Genomic DNA, 19,113 nt, shown 5'->3' on the forward strand with positions numbered 1-19,113 from the left:
TTTAAAAGCATAATGTGTGAGTTCAAGTCTTCTACTTATCCACTACTTTAGATCAGACTGAAGATCACAAATTGCTCATTTTTACTCCACAACCAACACAGTTTCCTCCTCGTCCCCCTCTCCAGGCAACCACTCCAACTGCACCGCTCTGCCTCTGACCCACGGGGAGATGGTGCACCTGGACGAGGGACGCTTCCCGGCCCTGGAGCTGAACAACAGGCGCCTCTCCGTGAAGAACTCCTTTTGCCGCAAGAACGGCATCTACACACGGTCAGTCAACGGCTATCCACCATGTGTTGCTTATGCCACAGATGGGGATGGATAACGTCCCTCCCCCTCTTCCCCTCACAATAGTCTGCCAGTCTAGAGGGAAGAAACTGAGCCGCGAGGAGCCCAGCTGCTGGTTCGAGCCTCCTTCCGCTCCCCCTCGTTGATATTCAGCCTTCGTCTGAGGCAACAATTTATATAAGGGGCCGGCACAACACCAGCTAATTAGCATTCATGAGCTTCTGCGTTGCTCTTTGTCTGCCCATGACCGCTTTGGACAAAGGGTGCTTATGGGTCCGAGCCGACCATTTTCTTTTGGCCTCCGGCCCGGCAGCTTGAGCGCCAAGAGAGCTGTTTCCCGACACAAAGTACAACACCAGTCAGTATGAGAACACGTCCTTCTGTCTGTCGGCAGGGACTTTGACAGGCTGGCTCTTTGGTAATGTTTGGGTAAACATTAGATAAGAGGAATTTCACAAGCAGCAAAGGGAATATCCTGTGTGGAGACAGGGGGGGGTCACGCATAATAGGCGACTGGGTGGACGGCCATGCGGTCACGTTGGGGGATGGGAGTCCATAGTCTGCTTTTTGTCACAGCAACAACAACAACAAACAAAACGATGTGGGTTTTTGTGTGTTATGATGGAATGTGCCGGGTGTGTTAAGGGCAGTGGAATGTGTGCTGTTTCTCCTTGACCGCGAAGGCCGAGGAAGGGGATCAAAGGGTCTCGAGCAGCTCCCCGTCTCTTTTGAAGAGCTCCGATCTGGTACCGTACTCCCTGCTAATGATCTGTGGACTGAGGAGGAAGAGTGGGAGGGCTCCCTGTGGGATATTTGAAGGGGTGAGGGAAAGAGGGATGCATGGAGATGGCAGTGGGAAAAAAAACTCCTAAATAATTCAAAGCTCACTGGCAGGATTGTGATCGGTAGCAGGATCCATCAGGCCCTCCCATACACTCACGTGGTCCCGTCTTGTCTGACTCAGGCTTGTCTGAATTCTAAGGAGATGGTTGTTTTTTTTAACAGTCCGCCCCCTCATGTCATCCCCCTTTAACCCGAGAGCATCTCTCTTTGTTATGTCAACCCTTTCATGGCCGTGTTCTGAGCTTCCTGTTCTTGGCATTCCCGGCAAATTTTAGCTCATACATCTCAGAACATGTTAATTCTTATTTGAGAGGCCCGTCAAGGTTGTCTGCTTTATGCCATAATATTACACTTGACATCACCGCTTTTTCTGCCTGTCTGCTCTGCCCCCGCATACGTTTTCCACGTCAGATCATTTAAACATTTACTTTCATGCCATTCCTAGTTAATATAATTCTTCAGTCTTTTTTTTTTTTTTTTCTCCAACCAACCAACCGAGCAAACTCTTCTCTTAATGCCGTGTTAGCCCGAGTTCTATGCTGAGCCCACTGATGTAGCTTAGCGATGTGAGGGGTAGTGGTCCGGGTTTTTTGCCCTCTGACCATCCAATTCAATCGCAGCAGACCTTGAACGCAGCACAGTCATTACCGCAGAAGAAGTTATAATAATTGTCAGCACAGATGTTTCTCTCCGCTTCACTTTATGGACTTAATGACTGGAGATAAAAGGAGCTCGGAGTCTTTTACTTGACCTGCACTCATAAAAGAGCTCGGGGGGAGGGAGGGAGGAGGGGGGCACGCTTAGCTGCGCAGCTTTTCTGCAGGGGGTCTAAAATCTCCGATCTGTACGGGCATTCAGCTCTAATCACCACAAAGAATCCTTTCATGAAGATGCTCATATGTTTTCATTCCGGATCCCGTTTGTGCATCGTGTGATGACGGCTGACGGGAGCTGAACCGAGCCCTCTGCCGGAGCTCCCGACTGACACTTCGCAAAGACCAGAGGGATCTTAAGGCCAAAAATGCTTTGAATATTGGAATACTGGAATGCATGAATAACCCAAGTAGTTATTCTTTTTTAACTAAAGGCACAAACATCCACTGGGAGTCGAGGTTGAACGGATCAGAATGGTCAAAGGTCAAGGTCACTGACGTCACAAAACAATGCAGTTTCCCACAAATGTTTAATAAATAACATGATGAGGTGATGGATATAAACTGAAACATGTCGTTCGGTGGGAATTAAAAATATTTTGCAGTCCGTTATCATTCTAGTCGTGTTACAAGGAAGGATGAGGCTTTTTTTTTTTACTCAAATGTTTTCTCAAATAATGTGCTTTTGAAAAAAACCTGTCTCCATCTGTCCAGGTCTCCACCGAGACCCAGTCCTGGAAGCCTGCACTACTCCGATGAGGATGTCAGCACTAAGTACAATGACCTGATCCCGGCAGAGAGCAGCAGTCTGACGGAGAAGCCCTCCGAGATATCAGACTCTCAGGTGAGCGATGACCCCGTCCTGCAGCAGCCTGTGTCCCACTCCGCGTCTGGAATCGGCAATGAACCGAAATTAGAAAGTAAAATTCAGCGGTTTGAATTCCACAAAGTGTCAGAGTCATAACCTTTCCAAAACTCTTTTCTAACATCACTTTTACTTTTCTCACATTCACCGTCTGTCTTCCTGATAACCCCCAATCTTCTTTTTTTTTTGGTGGTAATCGCTGCTCTAGATGCAGAACTTAGACGGCTGTCTAATTACGACGCAGCCTTTCTGAAAATGACAGTCAGCGCCACATTTGCCTCAAGTGGATAACCTAGAAATGAAATACCCTCTGTAAGTCATGGCTGACATCTCCTGATCTGATGGCTGATTTCTCCCGTGGGAAGGAAAGAGGGGGCCGAGCCTTGTGTAGTTCAAAATGTCATCAAAAGCTAATTAATTTTCCTCAAACAGGAAATGTTGTATTAACGCCGCTCATCCTGTGTGTGTGTGTGGGGGGGGGGGGGGGGGGGGGGGAAGGTCCAGTGGTGGGACGTGGAGGTTAGAAACGATGAAGGATGATGAGGCAAAGAGGGGGCTGATCGTGGCACATCGCAAACATCTGTCTTCCCACACTCGTGCCGGCTCTTCCTCGGACAATTTATCTGCTACCTGCACAGTCAAAACATTGTTCGACCCAGTTTGAACAAACATTGCTCTCGCGGGAGAAACAAAGCCGTGTTATTCTTTTCCTCCCGCCGCCGACCTGCCACTTGTGCAAATAAATGGTGCTTCGACATCTGTTAAGCTGTAGAGTCTCAATGGAGCAGTAAGACGGGCAGCCACGCAGATGTGCCAAGTTTTCTGTGAGAGCAATTTGCTCTCTCACCCTCACAAACGTGTCCAAGACTGATGCTTTTTAATATTACAGCTGAAGCTAATGAATCCTGTAAAGGTTGTCTCTGTCCGATTCCAGGTCATACATGTGTGCACGTATCGCTTCTGTGCTCCACAGAGGTATGAGCTTCTATGTGTGGAAAAAATGCCCCGTAGAGTTGGACGTGGATTAATAGACTTCCAGTTGTCTCCCACTAGATATATCCTGCTATGTTCTGACCTCGGTGCTGTATTAGAGTGTAGCTGTCTCTGTAGTCGCCGTCTTATCTTTGATAACCTTGTATTCGTGTCCCCGTTTGCCTCGCAGGGCAGCGACAGCGAATATGAGATGGACCAGAGCCGGCAGAAGACCCACTCCTTCGTCAACCACTACATCAGCGACCCCACCTACTACAACTCCTGGCGACGGCAGCAGAAGGGCGTCTCCCGTCCGCCGGCGTATGGCTACTCCCAGCCCGAACCCCTGGTGGAGCAGGAGTCCCGACAGCACCCGCCACCCGTGCCCCCTCTGCCCCCGCTGCCCCCTCTCCTCCCCCAGAGCGCCCCGTCCCCACAGCCCCAGTGCCAGGGCCAGGGCACTCTGTTTAGGTCTAAGGGAAGCCGGACTCCCACCCCTTCCCTGCTGTCCTCTGAACCCCCCAGCCAGCACAGCACCCTCTACAGGCCCCCCAGCAGCCTGGGCTGTGCCGCTCAGGCCCCTACCGCGGGCTTCTCCTCTTTTGTTTGACACACAGCTCTCCTTCCAATAACAACAGGACCCTGGGGACGAGTCGTTTGATTTATTTAATTTTTTTTGTTGTTGTTGGTTTATTTGTATTTTGGCTCTTTTTTCTCTTTTATTTTCTGTCCATTTGACAGAGTTGTTGCTCAGTATTAAGCATTGCAGGCATCTTGAATAGCATTTTCTCCTCTGTGAAGAGTGCGTGTGTGCGTATGATTGCGTGTCGCGCGTATGGCTGGTCAATCCACGTGATGTGTATTTTACGAAAAAGACAATCATTTGAAGGTTTTTAATGCGTCGCTTTATTTGAAGGTCCAACTGTGTAAACAAGGGAGTAAAGAACCCAAGGTTCTGAAAAAAAAGAAGAAAAAAAAAACCCCTGTGTTTAAAAACACTGTATTATTGTTTAATATGAGAGCTTTATCAGAAAAAACAACCACCTTTAAACCACATGGAGTATGGACCACTTGACTTGCTGGGACTGGACTGAAAAAAAAAACAACAACTCTGATGGAATAATGGGATGTTTTGGACAAAGGATGGAAGGAGAAAGTGGACTCTGACTTTGGAGAGAGGCACCAGAGGTCACCGCGGCCCTCGGGACGCCTTTTGAGCTTCTCACTCCGCCTGATCACTGTTGGAACTGCATTGTGTGTTTACTATGTGTACGTGTCTCACATTGTTTACCAGATATTTATATCAATCAGCTTCGAGCTCAAAACATTTTTCGAAAATATCACTAGTGACAATGTTATGAATCACATTAAAGCATTGTGGCACCTTTATAGTAGTCCGGGGAATGTGTTGATCATGTGCTCATCTCAGTAGATATACAAGCTAATGTGCATCGGTTTGCTTTTATATTATCACAGAATACGGCAGAGGACCAAAAGCACAAATCTTCTTGGTCCAAAAGGATGTTCATCCCATCGCAATCGCATAAAAAAAATATATAAGCTGGTTGCTGAGACGTAAAGAACAGTGACCAAACTGCAATCTCTAATTTTCAAAAGTGCAACTATTTTTTAAAGGAATGTGTTCCCATGACAACACCACAAAAACACCACGACAGGAAAAAAAAAAATCCAAATTATAAAGCTGTATAAGAAAGATGTATTTGTTCATGAGGCTGGAGGGGAGGGGTCAGCTTGATGGTGTATCTATGTTTATTTAATAAACTTTATTTAACGTTTGACAGCAACAGGACACAAGTATTGTACATGAAATGCATCGGCGGGGGATCGGCGTGTGTGATCTCCGTGTGTGTGATCTCCGTGTGTTCAACGTGTTACGGTGTAACACGGCATTGCTGCGGCGACTGAAACTGTGTTTTGTGCTCACCGTGCAGACGTGCGCATTATGTTACGATGAGAAATGTTTTCTACGACCCCTTTTTGAATATGCCGGTTCTTTACAAACATGTTGAATGGGACATTGCTGTGCTGGAGGTGGACCCATAGTGTATAAACTTTGCATAGTGTATAAACTTTAAAAGTCGCTCCAAATTATCATTTTGTCAAATTTCCAATGTGAACATCACTGTAACCATCATGAAGGAAACATTATGGACCTATTCATGGTAGCTCTCTTCAATAAATTATTCTATTTTGTAATGGCTTTTTCTTCATGCCTCGCTGACTTTTTTTAGATTATGATACAGAATAATATTTACTGGCAAATAAGAGTGGTGACTAATTCTGACATACGGTAAAGCTTTGAAACAAATGATGTCAAAGGAAATAGAAACCACATCAGACAACTATTTGACACAGACAGTCCTAAGAGGACTATTTGCATGGTCTGAAAGGCAAAGTGATTATAGGTGACACTTCCTGCAGTGCAGAAATGACCCGATTCTCTCAGCCACGCCAGAGACGTAATTGGGATGCATAAAGAGCGAGTTACAAGGAAGAATTTAGCAGAAGAACCTGATCCGGTGCAAGCATGCTGAAAAGCTGGGGGAGGGTAGGGGAGTGTGCCGGCGTAATCTCTTTATTTCAGGCTGGAAAACATTGATCTTAAGCAAATCAAAGGAGGAAGAGAGGGATCCGGCTGGAAGGTTGTAAGGGAAAAGAGGGAGGGGAAAAGTCAAGTGTACGGTTTGATGGTGCTGTGACTTTCACCCTTGATGATTACAAAAATACCAAAATATAATGAAAGAAATTCCCCATTGGTGGATTTATAACTTTTAACGAGTGGATGGATAATTGATTATTATGCAATTTGCATTACGTCATGATCTTGTGTTTTTATAGGCGAAATGTGTATTCAACTAAACTTAAGCTCAGTTTTAATGACTAAATAGAACATATTGCTTCGTAACATTTTGAATAATGCTATTTTGTGACTCAAAATGATGGTTATTCTTCAGACTTACTGCTGCTGTGACTATTCACTCTCACTCACTCTCACTCACACACACACACAGCACAGACCCACGCCTTCACATCAACAAATCTGTTACATTTTTATATTTCAGTTCGGTATCTCCCCCTGGGACCCACTTATACAGAATGCGTCCTAATTCTGACTGCGCTTGTTGCTGGGCATCAGAGCACATCTGCAACACAGCTAACTCAGCCTGAGCGGTGACTCCAAAATGAGGACAAGAATCGTGATGTGTGATACAGAAGGAAATTGGACCTCACAGCTTTTTTTTCAAAAAAGTTTTAAAAAGTCCTCTGGTGTTATTTTATTTCACTCACGAGGCTTCATCGTGACAGTTGGTGAAATGGCTGTGTCAGTCAAAATGTGGGAAACTGGAAGACCTACTGCGGTGCATTTGCCAACCATTTTCAGACTAATCACTCACCACTTAGCTCCAGGCGGCCATGTCGTCGTGGACATACTTGTGTATTGGAATGATCAGTTTAAATGGAGATGAAAAATGAGAGGAGCCTTCTCTGTTTTTCCTCTTCACTTAACCCGCCTGTTGTCCTCGGGTCACACTGACCCGCCACTGTGTTTAACAGCAGAGAAAAATACCCTAAATTATCATTTTTTAACTTGAAATTTGATGACTTTTCCAAGATAAGAAAAAGTTAAATTTGGCCTTTATTCATATTTCCATCTAAGCTGTACAAGAAAAGGTACTAAAAGGTCAAAATGACCCGACAGTCACATTCTTCACTGGCAAGAAATAACCTGAGTTATTGGGATCAATAAAAATGCATTAAAAATTACATTTTGCACATCTAGCTGATCTTTCTTCTGCTATAGAAATACTATACAAATATTACTTACCACCTATACAGTAAACAAATAATACTATAGACAGTGTAATGTGGGTGTATACAGAATATGAGGACATCACGAGGGTTAAGCCATTTGCATACTTCCAGAGCAGCCAATCAGTGATACGGAGGTCACTGGAGGTCAGACTACCCAAATGGTCATGAGTTTCACTGCTCAAAGGTTAAAGGGCAGAGTCTTCTCTCTCTCTCTCTCTCTCTCTCTCTCTCTCTCTCTCTCTCTCTCTCATATGGGCTTAGCAGTGAAGCCTGAACTTATTTTGCAGCCTAATAACAAAGTCATAAGGTTGACAAGGCGTCCCTCCACAGAGAGGAAATAAATCATTACATCACACAGCTCATCATCTGATCTTCACAACATCCTCACAGAACGAATACCCCAAACACCACCAGACTGCCGGCGCCTTAAACCATTGCCAAAACTCCAAACGGAAAAAGTCCTGGAAGGTCAATCTGGATACCCTCGACATCAGAATAAGACAGATAAAGATTTCCTTGCATGTCCAAAGTGCCTCAACTGAGAATGGACTTTCTGGAAGATTCATAAACATCAGAAGCATAGTTAGCACTGGGTGAGGTAAAGCCTGAGACACCACTGCACACCCTGATGTACAACTGAACAGAGCTGTCAAAGCTGCCAATGCAATACACAAAGCTGCAACAACAGGAGACTGTTGCAGAATCGCTCCAGCAGCTGCACTTGGCAGCGCTGAGAAGTTCAGCTTCCCACCATGAATTGTTTTTCTTGCATTAAAGACATAAATGAGACATAAATTCACTTGGTAACAGAGCAGCTGCATGTAAATGCAGGTTTTGCAGAGTAAGGAAGTTTATTCTTCTATTTCAATTAGTTTAGAGACTGAGAGAGAAAGAGAGAGCCATCCAATGGAGAAACATCCTGTAAACACACATATTTAATGTTAATGTTAAGTGTTTGACAGCCATTATACAGGGACATGGCATTATATACTGTGGGGGGCGTGGGCATGTCAAAAAAAGCAACTTATAATATTTGAATGCAGCTTGGACAAAAGGCCATTGGAGTCACATTCAGACCTGGGAACATAGCTAAAGGCAGGAAATAACTTTCAAATGTGTGTGATGGACGCTCTCCATGCAGCTCATTACATTACAGAGACTTTTTTTCTCTCTCTCCAAAGAATGGCATGGATAGATAGGTCTGCGCTACTGAACGGCTATAAAAGACAAAAGTGAGTAGTCATTCTGTCCAGGCAGTGGAGGAACATGACTCGTGATAATTATCAACCATTCACACATTCCTTTCCCTTGAGCTCAGGGCGAGTGTGCACAGCCTTGAGGTGTACCTTTGAGCTGCTTCCCATTCATTTCCATCACAAAAGGTACAAATGAGCTGCGATCAGCCTGGAATACACAAAAGTCAAACAAATGGGCCAGTCGTTCGAAAATGGGCCTTCAGTGATCTTAGGATGTAAGAAATGATCGACCTCTACATGTAAATCACTTGACAGAGAAAAAAAAATGTGTTTTAAGCCACAAACTTTTACTTTGATCTCTGCATATGGCACCCTGAGTGTCCTTATTATTCCATGTGTATGCAAAATGAGTGAGGTTGTCTCCCTTGGGGCGCAATCAATTTGTAGTTTGGTAAAGCATCTCCTCTATTTGCAATCTAAATGTAAGTATTGTTTATTTTACTATTAAGAAACACAGAGAATGTGTTCTATTTTTTATTCTGATTTATCCTCCTTTTTTCTTTTCTTTTTTTTGTTTATGTGTGTGTTGATGAGACAGACCCCGCCTTTAAGTGTGAAGGAAACGAGTGTCTGAGTGGCCCCATGCTGGCGGCCTGTGTCTTTAAGGAGCCATGTAAAGAGGGCGTGTTCAAACACGCTACCGAGGCAGGAGGCTGCATTGTAGTGAGAGTTACTGCGCTCCGGAGCAGCAGCGTCGCCTCTGACAGCGGTGACAGCATCAGTAACATTTGTATCAAAAAAAGAAAAAAAGAAAGAACGAAAGAAACGGAAGAGACACCTGTCCGGCATTTTTTTGTTTTTGTTTTTGTTGGAATTTCCCGAGAGTTTTGATCCGAGAGCTTCACGCATCGTTCTGCTTTGATGAACGCGCCCCCATTGTCAGTCTGCTGGGGGCCTAAAAGTGAAGCAGCACCCGGCTGTATGAATGGGGATGCTCGGTAAGTGCGTGCGCTTCACCGTTCGTACATTTAAACTCCACCACGTCAAATGTATGTTGTTATGTTTGTTTAATTCGGCTCAAATATGTGTGTTTCACAAAGCTGCTTCGTTTAGCAGTTCTTGGAGAGCGAACGGTGCAGACGACGCTTCTTTTTGTGTGTGTGTCAAGCTACTTATTGTTCTCCTGCCTTCGACCCACCCAGAACCTCAGCCTTATTCTAACGGGAGTGACTTTACGAGACTGATGCACAAAGGTAGTGCTATCAAATGGGTTTAGGAAGACATATTTATGTCCCCGAAGGATTGATTTTTGTTGTCGCGATATTTGACTGCAGCCACTCAGCAATAAAATACATATTAATGAGTTAATTAGGCAATGCTTTGTAGTCAGGATTGTTTCCTTCTATTTATTAATCACATTTGACCATAAGGGAAACTCACAGGCCTCAGAATATACCACAGTAGGACCAAATCACGTTTTGCTGTCCAGTGCATATTGAGAGAAGTCAAATAGTGCATGTTTTTTCACAATACTGTAGGTTTTGAAACATGCAGCGTGAACTTCGTCAAGTGAAATGAGCACACTCTGGGTTTACAAGATCTGACACACAAAAAGTCCCACGTTGCACACTTTCTGCCCCATCATGCCGCGCGTGCCATGTCCTGTTTGTCCAGTCCATTACCCACGTATGCCAGAATCTGTTGACTTGGCAGCGCTGTTTGGCCGGGGGTGTCAACGGTGGCATCTGATGAGCTCACCGGCCGGGATGATGAGGGGATAAAGCAGGCCTCAGGTCTGTAGGCCTTCACTTCATCACTGCCACGCTGATAAGAAGTCCTCTGCCATTGTTGGAGGAGATAATGTTATCAGAGCTCTTCTGCTTGCGAGGCAAATTGGGTGGCTTCCTTTTGTATTGGTGGGGTTAAACGTGACATTTGACCCCGTCTCCATCCAAAACACGCGAGATGTCAAACCCGCCTGCCCGCCGGCGCTGTGATGGATTTAGGTTGACAACGCAGCAAACAAGCAAACTTCCACCCTCTGTTTACTTTTCCTCCCCAGAAGTGCCTCTTTTTATTCAGGAGAGGCGACACATTTCTCAACCAGCCTGCTCCACTCCCCCCCTACCTTCCCTCCTGTTCCTTAAATGACTCAGCATCTAATTGCCTGCAGGAGACATGTGTTTAGTGCCCGAAGGTGAAAGTTATCCTTCCCCTCTGCCGTGCCGTGTTGGACTCCGTGCCAACCACTCTTGTTATTGGACGCGGGGAACATCGCTGGACGGTGTTTCGCTGGCACGCAGCCCGGGAAAACGCAAAAAACCTGCTCAGAATTTGAGTTCACAGCGTCTCAAAGTCCTCCTGCAGCGGTGCTGAACGTCAGTGTGTTATTTGTGGCCTGGCGAGCGTTACGGTCCTCGCGCCCGTGTTTGAACATGTCTGCAGTTTGTGTGCTCATTTGTGGCGATGTGTGTGTCCGGTTCCAGCCCCCTTCACATTCCAGGAAATACCAATATAAACTGTTTCTTTTTTCCCTGGGATTCCACTTTGGAGTGTGGTAGTAAACTGCTGCATTATTATAGAGAAGGATTTGTAGCATAAGCCACACATTTCTGGTTGTGAATGTTACATATTAATCCCAGCTCAGTGGGAAATGTACCAGCTGTTGGGAACGTTCATTTATGGTTCGCTCGTTTGACTAACCTTGTTGTGCCAACATCAAATTCTGAGGGCGTCTCGTATTTCAGCGTGTTTGTTCCTTTGTCTTTTGTCTCGGTTCGGTCTGATCTTAACATGCTTTTGCATTGTGACCCCGGTATGGAGGAAATGTCGATTCTTTTCTGCCATCCTGTTTCCTCGTTGTAAACCTTGACGCGCTTGATCAGTGTAGCAGTAGACGATGATGCTGCACAAATGTTATGATGACTTGCAGTATTGTAGATTCAGTCTGTCTCCAATTATTGGATTACTTTAAAACCAAATAGCCAAGAAGGCACTTATTATCCACTTGAGTGAGGCTACTGCCACGGACAAGTGGAGTGGTTTCTTGTTCTTTCAAAAAGAGTCCTGCCAATTTGTAATAGCTACTTATTTGGCTTTCCTCCAGTTTGTGCATTTTGTTGCTGTTCCGACCCCCATAATTATGGCCCTCTCACACTTTAAAAGCCAGATTCTCTGGATCCCATAATTTCCCTGCATTCTTTCTGCGGACGAGCGCAGGTTTCCACTCGAGTGCTTTTTCAAAATGTTACCTCGCTCCTTCTCTTCTGTGGAGAGACACCTGGCCAGTCCGCGACCTTCTGTCCTGGGTGACGACACGGACACGGATACGGTTGATGGAGATATGAGGTTTGGTCATCCCATCACCAATATGGAGCATGATGGAGGACATGTTTACATTATGAGCGCTCAGGAAGGGCAGATTTCCGGTTTACTGCCTCATTTTCTCCCTGCCCTTCCTGTGGACATGTCCATTAACATGCTAACACTTCCATCATGTGTACTATATGCTTTTTCGAGAGGCGTCGAGGTTACCGGCATCGGCCACTTATCTCAGCGGTGATTTGATTCTTGCCTTTCTGTGCACATGCCCAGTTTAAAAGTGCTCGGAGTCGTCTGTTGTAGTTGTTCATGAGCTGCTCGTTGACCTTGCAGGTCCAGCTGGCCGAGCCTGAAAAGGGCTGGGAAGGTTTTTAGCCTTGTCTCATTACCGAAAACATTCCAAAAAATAACGTTAAGTGGTTATTTCTGGCATGCTCATTCTCTCATTATGGTGAGGTTCTCAAAATGCCTTAGTGGTGCCAATGCCCTCCATTTGTATTTAGATGCCTTGCCCAGTACACAGAGGACGTTGATGTTGAGCCATGCTGGCAGCCATTGCAATCGCACTGTTATTCCAATCGGAGGCGATCGGCACGGAGGCGGGAACGCACAATATTGTTTGTGTGTATAAAAAAAGGCATTGTAGATGTGTGAAAGTGATAGAGCATCCTCGTTTAACCCACAAACGCTTTTTATGCCGGCGTCAAAGTGGAGTACGGCGTTGTCGTCTTCCATCCGCTGTTTGTGTTTGTAATAAAAGCTGTCAGTTCCGCCCGAGCGGAGCGCGGCGAGGGGGAAAAGAGACAAAGTGTCGCGTCTGGAGGCGGCCTCGGCTGCGAACGTAAAAGAGACGAGTCATCTCCTCTCGGGTATCGGCAGTCAGACTGGCCGTGGGCCTGTTCTGTGCCAGGGAACTTGATACTGGTCCTCATCCGTCCATTCCTTTCCCCTCCGTCTCTAGCTCCTTGGATCTGCACGCTCAACTAAACTTTACCACTTGACAATCAATAATATCTGGCTTTTAACTGAGGTGTGAAAGGTCGCAAACGGCATTAATTCAAATGACATAATACAATTTTATAGTCGTCCGATTGATAATGTAGTTAGACTCCCACACTGATTATATAGATGAATGGTCTGTTTAGTTGTTTAATCATGTACCAGTACTGCTGAGTCCATGTAAGTTTCTACTTCCAGCCCAATCTGCTTACCTCAAATATCCCACTCTCTGATCAAAGGATGGCGACAGATTTAGTACTCATTGATATGAATGCCAATTCAAAAATCCTGCAGGCACTTTAATTAGCAAGGAAGCTTTTAAAACCTGTCGTGCTTTGATCCTTACCGAGCATGGGTGTCCTGCTGGGCGAGGTGGGACATTAGCATAACAGACCACCTCACACCGGCGTGCCAGGTATGAGCAGGGACGGCAGAAACACTTGTATGTGAGTTTTCTTTAATGTCTGTGCTTGACACACAGCCAGGTTTAATCTTCAACTTCCTGTCCTCCAGAGGCATTATTATCTCATTTCAGCCTTCCTGATTTGGTTATAGATCTATTTAGGGCTATGACGCATATTTATTTTCATTATTGATTTATCCCTCAGTTATTTCCCCAATACATTGAGTTGATTTGTGAAATAATTAACGATCCACCTCAGTTTTCTAGAGCCCAAAGTAACGCATCCAACTGTCTAAACAACACTCCAAAAAGCCTCAAATTTAAAAGGCAAATCCTCACATTAGACAAACTGGAAACAACTGCGTTTGGCATTTTTGCATGAATAAACAACAATTTCTGGCCATCTGAATTACTGTCGATCGTTTCAGCTGCTGTATAATAGTTGGTCACAAACACACAAGGCAAACACGCACAGGCCAAGATTGGTGTGAACATGGTCCGTTTGTTGCCGTGCCCAGCATTTCAACACTCGGCGTTTCACGGGAAAACGGCTTTTTGGATCTGCCTCGCTCTTTGGACCTAGGAGGGAATTACCGTCTGGAGCAAACCAGCCTCTTGGCTTTCTCGCCGTATTGGAAGTGTGTGATGGCGAGTTGGGCAGGGCACTTGAAAATACCCCTGCAGGTCAACAACTTGATCCGAATCAAAACGCCACAGGCAAATTGCACGCTGCTTAGTGCCTACATGCGCAGCTAAATGCGGGCACGGCTTCAGTTTCAAATGTTTTCTGTATTTATCTCAGAGGGCAGCGTCGGCCTGCTATCTGCTGTTTCCTGTCTGTATGAGAGCGAGGTAATGTGATTTTCCCGGTTTCTCCTTCTGCTCCTTCCTAAACGAGATATTCATCTGCGCTAACAGAGTTGCGTGGCAGATACCCATCTTCCAGAGGCCATTAGTCTGCTTAATTACTGGAGCATGTGTTTGCTAGCCTGCTACCCAACCTCACCCCTTGTTGCACTTTAAACAAATGGGACAGAATGAGAGTTTTCACTAATAACGGTTTAAGCAGCAGCTTTAGTGCCTGTTTTCCCCTCCCATTTGGGTGCATGTGGCCTCCCCACCCTCCCCCCCCAGTGTCATTTCGCCCTCAGGTCATGCAGTGGTCCATCCAGGTCAGCGACTTCAAATGCAGACGGGAAAGCTCCCCCACCACCAGACAGTAGAATACACACTGGACGAATTAAGCAGGAGGAAGACGAGCATCAATACTCAATTAGGGAAATGCTCCCATTAGTCATGTTTGAGTGTGAAGGGGAAACTGGTCTTAAACACAAATTATCCAGGTTTTAATAGGAGGCTTGTGTTACGCATATTCATTAACTCTTCTCTGTGTGTGTGTGTGTGTGTGTGTGTGTGTGTGTGTGTGTGTGTGTGTGTGTGTGTTAGCTGAGCTGTACAAGCTTAATGGATGCATATTGATTATATGAGTGCTTTTTGAGTTGTTTTTATTTTTTCATTTCCTCTTTTCATCCCTTTTCAGTAAACCGAGGACATTTAGTTTTTCTGTGCCTTTCCCTCAGAAGAAGTGGGCGTGTGCTTTCTTCCCACAAAGTAGCGGCTATAACCGTATGCTATTTAAGAGGCTATTTAAGCGGCTTTACAGCCCTTTCTTGGACCCGGGCTGGGTATTTATATTGATAACTGAGTTACGCGACCTATAAACAGAGCTAGCATTACATTTCCCATGACAAAAATCCATTTGGGGTGGGTGATGGGGTTGGAATGTCATTTACCCAAACCGACGTGATAAGATGGGAGACGTGGAGCGGCGTTTGGTGAGGAGAAAAGAGCACATTATGACCAATCCGTCATCTTCACAATCGCGTGTCATTCACCGGCCTCGCGGTCTGTAGGTCAGCGTGTGGTGTGTGTGTGTGTGTGTGTAAACGGTGTCGGGTTCCGCTGTCCAAATGAGAAGATGCAGATGTGCCTCGTTCGCTCTTCCCCTTCTCTTCTAACTTCTAGGTCTCTAGTGGCTTCCAGACCCTGGCTGTTGTGAAAGTCTGTTTATAAAGTCAATCCCCTCGCCGTGACCCCGTAGTTCCCACGCTAACTGCTGCCTTCTCAGGCCCTTTTGCCGCTTCTTTTTATTCACATGTACACCCCCAACACGTGCACACTTCCACAAGGATCCACACAGCTATAAATACAGCAGGACCGAGGATCGGGTTTTAACGTAACTGCTGAAGGTCCGTGCTGGATGTTGGTTTCGGATTCAGCCGGTGAACAATCTGCCCGGTGGCCTGTAACAAACGTCTGCACCCGTGTCCCTGCGACGGCAGCGTTTCAGCTTGATCCCTGCCTGTGGGGTTGGGATGGATGAGTGGGAGGCGGGCTTTCACTGTCGCCCCTTGTTTCATCCGCTGGTTGTTTTTCCTTGCCTTTTTATTATGCCACCCAGAAGCAACTAGTCAGGAAAAAGAAACGTTTTTTTTTTTTTTTTTTGTCTGGGTGTGAATTATTTCCCTCTCATTATTTCCGTAAAAACAAATCAGAACATGCAGCTTGAATAATAAACATGTTTCTGCGAGAAAATAGAAAAATGTCCTTGTTTGTGTGTTTTGGCACGAAACCAAGCCTCAAAAATGCTTCAATGCATACACGTATATGTTTCTCACCATATAAGATGCCTCTGTTTCCCCGTCTACGACACTGGAACACATGTATGTTTTTATATATTCCCCATTTTTAGCCAATAAATACTGTGCACCACATTTATGAAGCGGAAGAGCGAAGACATCACATGTATTTTAAGAACCGTTGACACAGAAGGAGACCATGTGTTGCGTGTTGGTTTGAGCCCAAAGCCTTCCACAACCCCCTGACAGGAAACGCTGTTGCTTGCTTGCAGGAGGGTGTTTCCATGGAAACCAAAGCAGGTGAGGGCATTAGGCATTAACCGGAAGAAGAGAATAGGCTCAGCTGTGGGGTGGGGGGTGGGGGGTGGGGGCAGAAGAACGAGGTCAATGCACTTAGAAAAGCACATCATATTACACAGCTGTAATCTCCGGCACTTCTGCCAAAAACAACTCTGACTTGATGTCTTTTTGAAGGTTAAGTCGCTGACTTTTAATGATCTTCCTGCACGGGCAAACAAAGCAAAAGACATTAAGTGCATGCCAGAGCGAGGTGCACGCTGCAAGGTAAGCGTTTTCTTTGCGCGTAACCATGGAGACTTTTCCACCCACAAGTCAGAGGTGCATGTGTTTCTGACGTCTGTCTGTGCAAAACTGCTTGCGCTGCATTTTATTTCATTTTATTTTTTTGCAGACCACCATGACGGTGTGTTTTTATGATGTATTGCTAATGAGGACGCTCTGCTCCCGTCCTCCTCCAGGTGCAGCACCTGCGGAAGCTGCAGCGACTTAACTGTCAGCCTGTGGTGAAGCTTCCTCTGTCTGGGCTGCACGCTTCAATAATGCAGGAAGTTTTTCTACCAACCGTCAGTCGCAAAACCTCAAGGGACTTAAGTACTGGTGTCGAAGACGATGGCGTCCCTCCTTCCTCATGTCTCTGATCTGATTTTCACATACGTTTGTCAAAAACAGAGCTCTGGTGGCTGTTGACAAGCAATACTCACTTGAGTGTTATTGCTCTTGTATAATTGACTTTGTCTTCTGGCTGAGAGATTAGCTTCACATACTGAATGATGTGCAGTCAAATTTGAAGCTTGGCAAACCAAAAATTCCCGACGGCCCTCAACTATCCTTTTCCCGACTCATGTTGGTCTGTGGTCGGAGTCGTTAAAGCAGAATCCTGTGGCGTTCCCCATGTTTAGTTTTTCCCAGTGCATTTCAGAGGTCACCTCACAGAGATATTGGAAGAGCGGCGCTTATCATTACAGAGTTGTATAATTGGTAGCGTAGAGTTCTTGTAATTAGTGGAGCATTTTCATTTTTTAGAAATGTTTTTTTTTTATTGATGGGGAAATAAAGCCAGATTTGAAAGTGCACATTTTGTTACTACTTGTTTCTTTTTTTTACTTTGAAAGAAGAATTAATTGATCAAAAATAAAAACTCTTGTGTAACTTATTGTATTCTATTTTCTTTTCATTTCAGGTTCACAGCCTGACTGTAATTGAGACGCCTCAAAATTAATCCAAGGTCTCCTAACAAGGACGTCATTCAAGATTTGGAAGTTCTTTGACTCTCTTGTGCAAAAGAAAACCTGCACCATGCCGATTCTAAAGCAGCTAGTGTCCGGCTCCTCCCAGACCAAGCGGCGCTCACGCATGGACCTCACCAGGGAGATGATCAGCGCCCCGCTGGGCGACTTCCGCCACACCATGCACGTGGGCCGCAGCGGCGACGCGTTCGGAGACACCTCCTTCCTCAGCACCCGCTCGGGGGAACCTCCCCCCGAAACCAACGCCTTCCCCCGCTCCCCCCGGCCCGGCCTTCTGTCTCGCACCTTCAGGAGCAGCAAACGCTCCCAGTCGGTGACCAGAGTGGACAGCGCCCTGGAGACCCCTGGTGGGTCGCCCACCTACGTGAAGAACGCCATGTCTCTGCCCTTCCTCAACGACGAGGACAGAGTGGACAATATGGTGGCAAAGAGTTTGTCCTCGAGTCCTTTGAAGCAGCTCGGCGAGGTGGACGGGCGAGGGGCGGCCGCCGCCGCTCACTTCCAGGAGCTGGAGGAGCGCAGCTTTGGGGAGCTGACGGAGCTTCCGGAGACCCCCCACTACTACGGCGGTGGCATGAAGCACGCCGAGTCGGTCATGTCTTTCCATGTGGACCTGGGACCCTCCATGCTGGGCGACATCCTGGGGGTGATGGAGAAGGAGGAAGACGACCTCGGCTACGAGGAGGGCAAGAGCAGCGAGGGCCGCGCCTCGCCACCTCTCAGCACCCACGGCGAGGAGGAGGAGAGCGTGGAGAGAGAACAAGACGAGGATGCAGAGGAGGAGGAGATGGACGAAGAGGAGGATGCTGCAGAACTGCAGCAGCAGGCCTCCGTGCGTCCGGCTCGCTCTGTCGATCTGGGACCCGAGAACGGAGGCCCGTACACCCCGGAATACACTCCGGAGACCCGGCCCAAACATTTGCAGCACCTCGACAGCTGCTCCATGTCCAGCTCCGGTTCTGCCGCCCTGGACGAGAAAGCAAACAGCCAGACGTACGCGGGAGATACAGACAGCGCCACTTTCAGTGCTCCACCGGAGGAGGAGAGCAACTTCTCCTCTTTCTTGGAGGATGAAGACGATGAGATCCGCGTATGAGACTGTGAAGTCTTAAAAAAAAAATGTAAAAAAAAAATGGGACAGAGCTCTGGAAGGGGGTTTATGTGAAACTAGCAAGTCCTTTGACAGTGTGGATTTGCACTCGGAACAGAGAGAAGACACTGTCTGGTACTGTGGGAATGGGACTGTGAGGAAGAAGGAGGACTCTTACTTTGTAGGTCTGCGAGGAGAGAGTGACTGCTTTTTTTTTTTTTTTTTTTGGAAGAGCCCAAACTCCATATGTCAGAGAGCCTCATCCTCTTCTGTCAATCCGTCTCCATCGTTTGAACGCTGAGGGAACTGACACGGAAGAGCAGCCACTCGTTAGAAGGAAACTTTCCATAACTAAAAAGCTCCGTTCACACTTTGTCCCTCTTTTCCTGTCACTTGACGCGTCACATGGCTTTTTCAGATTTGGCTCGCCTTCTCTTCTTGTTGTGCTTTCTCTCTCGCCGGC

The 19,113-nt window shown here is 46.3% G+C and overlaps 2 protein-coding genes across 3 annotated transcripts in view; both read left to right on the plus strand.

Moving 5' to 3' along the window:
• sdk2a (sidekick cell adhesion molecule 2a) overlaps nt 1–5,789 on the plus strand; it is a 78,248-nt gene extending 72,459 nt beyond the window's left edge. For both annotated transcript variants that reach the window (XM_084037139.1, XM_084037140.1), the window contains exons 43-45: nt 126–270; nt 2,499–2,628; nt 3,812–5,789. In XM_084037139.1, coding sequence (XP_083893265.1) covers nt 126–270; nt 2,499–2,628; nt 3,812–4,231 — 695 coding nt within the window. In that variant the 3' untranslated portion in view covers nt 4,232–5,789. The remainder of the gene's footprint in view (nt 1–125; nt 271–2,498; nt 2,629–3,811) is intronic.
• A 3,596-nt stretch (nt 5,790–9,385) lies between these two features.
• Nucleotides 9,386–18,665, plus strand: cdc42ep4a (CDC42 effector protein (Rho GTPase binding) 4a). The gene is made up of 2 exons (XM_084037695.1): nt 9,386–9,649; nt 17,494–18,665. The coding sequence occupies exon 2, from the start codon at nt 17,610–17,612 to the stop codon at nt 18,654–18,656; it is 1,047 nt and encodes a 348-aa protein (XP_083893821.1). The 5' UTR covers nt 9,386–9,649; nt 17,494–17,609; the 3' UTR covers nt 18,657–18,665.
• The last annotated feature ends 448 nt before the right edge of the window (nt 18,666–19,113 follow it).

Source organism: Eutrigla gurnardus (genome assembly GCF_963514095.1).
Source record: "Eutrigla gurnardus genome assembly, chromosome: 20".
Classification (NCBI taxonomy): Eukaryota; Metazoa; Chordata; class Actinopteri; order Perciformes; family Triglidae; genus Eutrigla; species Eutrigla gurnardus.